This window comes from Scleropages formosus, chromosome 7 (genome assembly GCF_900964775.1).
Source record: "Scleropages formosus chromosome 7, fSclFor1.1, whole genome shotgun sequence".
NCBI classification, from domain to species: domain Eukaryota; kingdom Metazoa; phylum Chordata; class Actinopteri; order Osteoglossiformes; family Osteoglossidae; genus Scleropages; species Scleropages formosus.
This window is the reverse complement of record NC_041812.1, coordinates 7,129,976-7,139,674: the sequence shown is the minus strand read 5'-3', so window position 1 is coordinate 7,139,674 and position 9,699 is coordinate 7,129,976. Positions and strand designations below refer to the sequence as shown.

The 9,699-nt window shown below is 47.2% G+C and overlaps 1 protein-coding gene across 2 annotated transcripts in view; it reads left to right on the top strand.

The window, feature by feature from the left end:
• Positions 1-5,859: 5,859 nt before the first annotated feature.
• adcy8 (adenylate cyclase 8 (brain)) overlaps positions 5,860-9,699 on the top strand; it is a 56,029-nt gene continuing 52,189 nt past the window's right edge. For both annotated transcript variants that reach the window (XM_018757909.2, XM_018757908.2), the window contains exon 1: positions 5,860-8,071. In XM_018757909.2, the coding sequence (XP_018613425.1) occupies positions 7,175-8,071 (897 nt within the window). In that variant the 5' untranslated portion in view covers positions 5,860-7,174. The remainder of the gene's footprint in view (positions 8,072-9,699) is intronic.

The following is a 9,699-nucleotide window of genomic DNA, read 5'->3' as shown; positions in this document are numbered from 1 at the left end:
ACAAGGGGTTGTTGAAATTGGGTGGATAGATGGATGCGTATAATTCTAGAGAAAAACACTTCTGCACAGACCGCACGAAACCTTTATTGATCTCACACTTTGTCCAAAGTGACTTACGGTGTCAGATAACACAATGTAACAAAAATTTTATTGTATCGATTTTTTGTTGCATTTCCTGTTCAATTTTGTTACATTAAAGATACTTTTGGCTCTAGTTGTCACTTTTTAGAAGAACATTCCACTTTCTTGAAATGATCAAATTCTGGCGAATTTTGGCACGGGGTTCCAAACACTGAATATTTCAGTACCTTTTGGGAAATGATCCTTTCTAGAATGTTCTGGCACTTCCTAGAATATTCTGCTGCCTTCTGGAATCTTCCACTAGTTGTAAAGTACCAAACTAAAACTGACGCTCGGAAAGAACTAGTGGTATTTTTGCATTCAGGAAACTTTAACTAATCATAATCAACACAAATTGACATAACTAAGAAATTTTAAAAAAAATTAATGCATTGAGTAATGTGCAATTATTTATGTATTTATACAGCAGGGCTTCCTTACTGAATTATTTCAGGGAATTACTGCCGCAGTGAGATTCAACCCAACAACATTCACATTACAGGGTGACAACCCCAACCACCACACCACCCGCTGCCTTGTAAGTCTCAACCTTATTATCAGGGCTTTTATCCGGATGGTTTTGGAACTTCTGATGTCCCAGGTGAGAAGTTGGGCTCATGTCACAGGTTAGCTGACAGACAGTACACACCTTGCATGGAAACAGCATAAACACAGTTCTGTTGCTTTATACGCACAAGTTGCATCACATTTCCATGTCGGTTTGGTAACCTTCTGCTGATGTGATGTACTCTTTGGAGTAAAGCGTCCGCTAAATTAATAAATGTAAATGTAACACCGGGGCATCGCACTGATTTGCTCACGTGCGTTTGGCTTCCAACAGATTGCGATGTGGCCATTTAAAGAAGGCGCTTGACTAATTTCAGATCTGAAACACAACACCACCAGGCGTTTATGTGTTTTCAAAGACAAACTTTGTGTTTTTTTTTCATCTTTTCTTCCTCGCATTAAAATGTGTAAAATGAAGAAACTGCTAATTGCCACAATTCTGCAGAGGGGTACGAGCAAGTCCTTAGACAACTTTCCAAATATAGTGCTTTTTAATTGCGATCTGGCAGAGTGAGAGGTGCAGCTCAGGCTCCAGAAGAAGGCCATTCTACCGTAGTTATGAAACATCTTTATTTATATGTTTATGTCATATAAATTAGGCAGGAAATGTTTGCTCATATCATGCAAATAAAGAAGGAGTCTTCTTGAGCTCTCCTCACATCTCTATAACATTCTAAGCTGAAAACATCCAGAATCTCAAACTGCATTATTCATAGGCCTCCTGGAGCAAGACCACCGTTCTTTTCACAAATGGAGGACAACAACATCACTATTTTTGTGCCCATCTGACTGCCTGATGTGGATGTGAAGCAACTTGAGGACCTGCACACAGCACAACACAGGTAGCGCCAGGGGTAAAGACGTGGATCTGTATACCAGAGGCCAGCTGTTTTCGTAGATGTTTCTTATAAAACTATTTATTTTTTCTGGGAAAAATATTTAGCTGGATAAAATCTTGCTTATTATTATCATCACACACACACACACACTGGCTGAAACCACTTGTCCCAAGCGGGGTCGCTGCGAACCGAAGTGTAACCCGGCAACACAGGGCGCAAGGCTGGAGGGAGAGGGGACGCACCCAGGACGGGACGCCAGTCCGTCGCAAGGCACCCCAAGCGGGACTCGAACCCCAGACCCACCAGAGAGCAGGACCCAGCTAAGCCCGCTGAGCCCCTCACTGTTAGTATGATGATGATGATGATTATTATTAATATTATTAAAGTGTCAATTAAGGGGGGCGTGGTAGCACGGTGGGTTTGACCGGGTCCTGTTCTCCGGTGGGTTTGAGTCCCGCTTGGAGTGCCTTGTGACGGACTGGCGTCCCATCCTGGTTGTGTCTCCTCACCCTCCAACCTTACGCCCTGTGTTGCTGGATTAGGCTCTGGCTCCCCGCGACCCCGTATGGGACAAGCGGTTTCAGATGATGTGTGTGTGTGTGTCAATTAAATCAAACAAGTAAACAACATTTTAGATAGTACGTATTTTTTTATTTAAAAAAAAGGAACAGGTATTTGTATATTCCGTCTCTCTGTATATATATTTAGTTAGATAGCCATAGTAATGCACATAACATTATTAATATAAGAAGATAACACACAATTACTCACTCTATATATTGCGATACGTACACGATAATACATGAAATATCATATTTAACATTTATTAATGAATGTTAAACATATTTCATTATTAATACTCTAGGTGCCTTATAGGGGAATTTTGGAAAAATGTTCTCGAAGTGAAATTGGGCAAAAAAAAGAAACATTATCATATAACAGGAGCTCAGTCATTTGTCACTTCGCTCTTGCTGTCAGAACCAAGACAGCCCTGAGAAAGTAAGGGAAGTGCCAGCTAAGAAAATTTCCCAGGATGCACCACATCCCCCAGGCGTGACCTCCGGGACCCTCTCCGAGTCGCTTGTGACAGGCTGTCCGCGCTGGCCTTCTGTAATTTGATATTGAAATAATTGCGTGTTGTCGTGCGGCCGGGTGGTGACGGCGGGCCGCTGTCGTGCTCTCTGAGGCTGAAGGGCTGTCACGGCCCGGCGGCTGCAGCGCCGACACTATTTTTCTCCCGCAGGAATTTTTGCCCAAAATGGCTTTCTACTGGGAAAAATTAAATAAATCAATAATCTCAAACAAGCACCGCTGTCACCTCCAGCGTAACAGTAAACAACACAAAGTCTGAGGTTTTCGCCTGCATTTTATTCCATGTGGGAAAAAGCAAGGAAATTTTGGCTCGCTGATGCTAAACCTCAGTTCGTCTGTCTCGTATTCCTTTTTTGTTTTTAGAAAAATAAGGAATTTCAAAATGCTTTAGGAGCAGTCACTGTAAATTAACTTTCATAAGTAAGGAAGAGAAAAATTAGGTTTAATTTTCTTAAGCCAAATTAATAACAGGAAGCTGATGCTAATTTTAACTTTGATAAGAGCATCATGAAGACTGCATGTACGGTACTTGATCAGACTGCTTCAGGTGATCCCTTCCTTTGTGCACGTAAAGCACCGTAATTCACGGTCTTTGAAGCAGTAGCACAGCAGTTAAGGCTGCTGCCTTCGGCTCTAAAGAACACAGGTTTAAATCTCATATCTGGTGGTAGCACCCTTAAACAAGGTGTTTACCCTGAATTGTTACCCAGCTGTATAAATAGGTAAATAATTGTGAGTGGTTTAACATTATAAGTCACTTTCCTTACAGGACAGCTTGTAGAGCAGTAGTTAGAGCCAAAGGTCAAGGGTTTGATTCCCCACCTCTAGCTGTTATACCCTTGAGCAAGGTGCTTACCCTAAAGTGCTCCAGTAAAAATTGGCCAGATGGATAAATGATTGTAAGTTGCTTTGGAGAAAAGAATCAGCTTAATGTCTTGCACTTGTTTTGATTTAATGATAAACCAGGGGGAAATATTTACTGGGCTGCTTTTCACACAGCAGTCCTGGGAGCATCACAGCGTGTAACGTGTCCACGGCTCCTCACCCTTGACGTGAACAAGACTTCCCTCTTTCCCTCCCTTGCCGATGAAGAGACATATCAAAGCTGGACTTCCAGCTCCTAAGAAGCACATGGTGGGTTTGTGTACTTGTGTATAAGTCCCACTGCCTTTTCCAAAGTACCGTTCTGCAGGGGGGTCCATAATGATTCTCTCATTTATTTATTTTTATGAACTGCTGCAGAAAAGCAGACCTCAAATGATGGTATCTCTCATTCATCTACCCAGATCCAGCCTTTCCCCAGTCAACTCTACCGATGTAACTCTTCAACATCTGCAAAGACTTCAGATAATGGAAGATAACACACACACATTGTTTGAACCGCTTGTCCCATACGGGGTCGCGGGGAGCCGGAGCCTAACCCGGCAACACAGGGAAAAAGGTTGGAGGGGGAAGGGACACAACCAGGACGGGACGCCAGTCCATCGCAAGGCACCCCAAGCGGGACTCAAGCCCCAGCCCCACTGGAGAGCAGTACTCGGTCCAACCCACTGCGCCACCACACCCCCCCAATAATGGAAGATAAGAAAATGTAAATTGAATTGAGTTCAGTTTAACTTCAAATGAGCTGAAAATTAGAGGTTTCTGACATCTTTTTTATGAAGCACATTTCGATGTCACATTAACAGTTGAAATTGGCCCTAGAATTAGATGACCTTGTTGAGCTACAGCATATTTCGACTCTGTGGAATAATCACTCTGATGGACTGGCACCACATCTAGAGTGTACCCTGTTTATGCCGTAGTTTTCTGGGATGGGCTCCGGACCACCACCACCCTCCAGGGAACAAGCAGTTATTGAGGATGGAAGGATGGAATAATAACACTATTTACTATATAATAATCCAAGAGACAACCATCAACTGCTAGCATGACCAAAGACAGCCCCTGTATAAAAATGGCACAGGTAACATTTCCTGAAGCTCTAGAACAGTTCATAAATCATTAAACAATGATGACATCTAGCTGTGGCACATCTTTCCACCTTTCAGGAAAATCAAGACAGGCTACGCTTGAGAAAGGCACGTCCAGGGCAGAAGAGGAACTGTACGGGTCTGCATTCTGTCTATCGAATCAGCTCACGGGTGAGAATATTTCTACCCGGAAGGAAGCTGCGGGGGCAGGGTGATGAGTCACACATCTTCATTTCACATGCGCCTTTCCTGGTCCTCTGCTTGCCACAGAAATGCAAAAAAAAAAAAAAAAATAAAAAAAGTGTGACTCGATTTAAAAAGCAGCATACACTGAACTCCAACTGTTAACTGCACATTCTCGCTGCTCCTGACAGCACAAAGAGTGCGGTCTTGGGAGGACGACCCCGGCGCGAGGTCTTGTTCTGTTTAGGTGATTATGGTGATTTACACTGTGTTCACATGGAAACCTTTACTTTCCCTTTCAGAGACTTTCTTGCCCTTGTTGAAATACTTTCTCCCTGCACTTTCCCTCCCTGCCTTTCTCCGCTCCCATCTTCTCTCCACTTTGTCTTTCTCGTCTTCATCTCTGAACTCTTCCTCTTCTCCTTTCCCTACTCTCTTCTTACTCTCATCCTCCTCTCCTCTCCATACGTTCTCTGATCTCCCTTCCCCTCCCTCTACCCTTTCCTCTCTCCGCTTTCTCTCTTTATCCTCGCCCTCTCCTCACATAATCTTCCTCTCTGCTCCACTTCTGTCTGATTCCTCTCTTTCTGCTTTCTTCTCTCGCCTGTCCCTCCCGTCTCCTTGCCTCAATCCTCACCTCTGCATCTCCTCTCTCTTGCCTCTTCCCACAGTCTCTCCTTTCTTTCCTCTCTCTTTACTAATTCTCCTTAATCCTTTCCTCTGTCTTCTTCTTCTCTCTATCCCCTCATCCCCTCCGCTTCCCTCTGTTCCTCTCTGTCTGTCCTCCTCTATTCCTCCTCTCCCTATTCCTTCTCTGCTCAGCTCTTCTCTCTGCCCTTTATCCTCCTCCTCTTCCTCCCCCCTCTGTTCTCATTCTCTTTCTCTCTTAGTCTTTCTCCTCCCTCTCCTTTCTCTCTGCTCGTTTCCCCTCTTTCCTCCATTCCCTCTCTCCCCTTGTCAGCTGCGGCAGTGATAAAAAACAAAAGCTCGGCTCCGTTTAAAAGGAGCAGTGCGGATGACGTCAGAGGGAGCCAGCTGACACGCGCCGCCCGGCCTCCTCGCGCAGCAGACCCGCGCTCCGCACATCCACTCCACGCGCAGCCTCAACACTGACTCCCGTCGGAGGAGGGAGGACGAACACACACTCACACACACACACACGCACAAACACACACGCACGCATACACACACAGACGCACGCGCACACACTGAAAGACACTGACTCGAGAGCGCAGCCGGCGGCGCAATGAAGAGGAAAGATGTCCCGCCCGCACCTTTTTGAACATTTCTGCTCTTTTTACACTTTTTAAACTATTGTTATTTTTCAGGATTGTGTTTTTTTTTTTCTTTTCTTTTTTTTTCCGAGCGGTTCATTCGCTGCATTCCCTGCCTGCGTGGTCTCCGCGCCGCTCCACTGGCAGTGGCACTGCGTCCTGGACGCGTCCGTCCGCTCGCTTCCCACGTGAAGATGCGGTGAGCGCTGCTCCTCAGCCTGAGCCAGGTGTCCAGCAGGTCCACCTGACCCCCCAGTGCCGGACCGCCGTGTCATGTCAAGGGCTGCGGAGTCGCTCCTCTCCACGGCAAGTTCAAGACCCCCCGTCCCGCCCCCCAACCTTCTCCCGAAGTCCAAAACCCACCAAAAACAAAACCCGTGCGGGGCTCGATGCAGCTGTCTGGTTCTCCTGAGAGATCGCACCACAACCCCGAACCATGCTGCTCCAATAGAGGACAGCCGTTTTCTGCGAGCGGATTTTGTTTTTTTATCTATGCATGATTTTGTTTTTGCCGTGATCTCGCGCTGAAATTCCCACGGGAGCTTTCCCACAGCCTGAGCTGGATGGACACGGCTCCAGGTCATCACAGCAGTGTGAAGACAGCTTGCCGTGGGGATATGAAGCACTCTCATCTGGATGGACGCGGATCCTCTCCGTCCTCATCCCACATGCAGCCCTGCTGCGTGCGCCGTTGCGCTGCGTTTTAAACCCGCTTTGGCGCTTAAAACAAACCCCGAATGCCGCTCCGTCGCGGCCACGCGGCTTCCCGTGGCTTTCACACGCATATTCATACTGATATCTGAAGGGGGGAGAAACGCATGCCTGTGCATTCCTAAGGTGCGCACATGTTTTCGGTACACATAGCTGTCCAGGGGATTTTTGTCGCTCCGGGGCTGCGATTGACTGTAAATTATTCTAATTGTCCCCAATAATGGAAGGAAAGCGTTTTTCTGAAAGTGTTTATGACGCCTGCCACATTGTTCGACGCTATTTCCGCGGCGCGCGCGTGCCGGAGTGCGATCCACACTGTGTGGCGTGGGCTTGACGGAGCCCGCGGAATCCGGCATGGAAAGTGAAGACCTCCTGAGGACCCCCCCACATCACTGCGTCTGAAGCGCCGGGGAACATGGAGCTGTCCGAGGTGCGGTGCTCCAGCGCCAGCGAGGAGCTCTACACCATTAACAGAACCCCCACCACCACGACCACTTCCACGAGCGGCACCAGCAGCAGCAACAGCAGCTCGAGACCCAAGCGGCTGCTGTGGCAGAACGCCGTGCGCCACATCACGGAGCAGCGCTTCATCTCCGAGCAGAAGAGCATCATCACCGCGGAGGAGCCGTGCGTGCAGAGCCTGCGCAAGCACTCCTCGGGCAGGACCTCCGTGGGCGACAGGCACAACAACGGGGGCACCAAGGTGTTCCCAGAACGCGCCAGCAGCGACCTGGGCTTCCTGCAGATCGACTGCGCCCCCAGCAACTCGGACTTCTTCCTCAACTGGGGCTACACGTACCGGGGGGTCATCTTCCCCACCTTGAGGAACTCCTTCAAGTCCAGGGACCTGGAGCGCCTGTACCAGCGCTACTTCCTCGGGCAGCGGCGCAAGTCCGTGGTGGTCATGAACATCCTGGACGTGGTGACCAAGCTGACCCTGCTGGTCCTACACCTGACTCTAGCCTCCGCACCCATGGACCCTATCAAAGGCATGCTCCTCGGCTTCTTCACGGGCATCGAGGTGGTCATCTGTGCCTTAGTGGTGGTGCGCAAAGACACGACTTCCCACAGTTACCTGCAGTACAGCGGTGTGGTGACCTGGGTGGCCATGGCCACGCAGATCCTGGCGGCCGGCCTGGGCTACGGGCTGCTGGGGGACGGGATCGGATATGTACTCTTCACCCTGTTCGCCACTTACAGTATGCTTCCATTGCCTCTCACGTGGGCTATCATAGCTGGATTTGTCACCTCGGCTCTGCACATCGTGGTCCAGCTGGTGATCCCCCAAAACGCACAAATATCTACAAACCAGGTACGTGCCAACTTCCTTGTGCGTAAGATCCTCACGTTGTACAGTACTAATGCAGTAAACAACGGGAGAACGGCTGAAGGCATGATTCGCAAACCCCGTACAATGAACATGGGCACTGAAAAGTGGACATGGACCCTACAGAAGGGACACGATCACTGGGGAAGGAGTGACGGGGTGGTCGTCTTGTTGTCCGACTCTTCAAAGACAACAAGAAGACATGCAGCAGCTTTGATTTAAAATTATTACTGTTGCGCCATAATTGTGATGGTACACTGTTTTTATGCTTGTCGTTGCGAGAGGTCCTTATTCGACCGTATAAAACCATAGATCAGATGAAAACATGCAGAAAATAAGCAAATTGGAATTTAATTCTTAGTTAGGGTCGTTATCAGGGTAAAACCCATTTTATATTCAGCTGATCGTGAATGGGGGGGTGGGGGGGTCAGAGCGCTGTCCGGTGCTGAAAAGTGTCCCGGTATCAATCTCTATGCATTTTCCTGAGACGTACAGGTGCGGCGCCCCCTATCGGCCGCTCTGTGTCGGCGGTGGGCGTTGTTGCGTTGCCCCTTGCAGGGGATGGGGGGGAGGGGGGGTGGGATGAGGGATTGCGTGTTTCTACCTGCTCCGTAGTTTCTGTGGAGACACTGGTGTTCACCTGTACCTTCAGGTATGCACAGCATTGTGTCTTTCTCCTCAATATTCCTCATTGTTTTGCGCTGCAATACTTGTTAATGCACTTTAGTGTACACTAATATTAATAGAACGTCAAAAAGTGCTGGGTTAAGTGAAGAAGTGAAATGAGGGGGAGGAAATATCCAACATGGAGTTTTAAGTGTCGTCATCATCACCATCATCATCATCATCATCATCATCATCATTATTATTATTGTTGTTGTTATTATTATTATTTGTATTAATTTACATTCATCTGATGTCTGATTATATTTTCAACCTATCTCAGGCTGTAGCCTTTTCAGTTTTGTCACATGCCATGGGACATTTCACATTCATCCCCCTTTACATTTACATTTATTTATTTAGCAGGCGCTTTCCTTCTTTCAAACAAGGGTACTGCAAAGGTTAACCCAGTTAAAATATTAAAAGCAATGAGCCCGAAACTCAGGTGGCATGAAATTAAACTAATACAAATTGTGGAAGTGGCCAGCCTACTCACACAGCTGGAAACCAAAAGACTTAGATTTAGCAAAGGATGTGAAAACCTTGTAGTTTTTCTAGGTAATTTTCTGCGATCCACTAATTCTTGTTCCTCCAGCTTGTTTTCATTGCCCTTGCTGTCCACGTTTTACGACAGCTCATCAGACCGCCAGTATGGAGAACTAATCTTTATATTCTCTCATAGTTAAAATATTGAATTTTTCACTTTTCCTGTGTGCCAACAGTAGTAAATAAATAAATGAAAATACTCCGCTGCGCTCAGATTTGCTCCACCCGCTACTTCGACTTACCCGGCAAGAGCAGCGCCAGCTTGCCTCATTTTCTTTCAGCTCTCGTGAGAGCAGAATAAATATGTTAGGGCATGGGCGGTAATTCGTTTTGTGAGGCAATGCATCACTTTGGGAGATAATGGTGGATAAGATACAGCACTTTGCCTTTAAATTCATGGAACC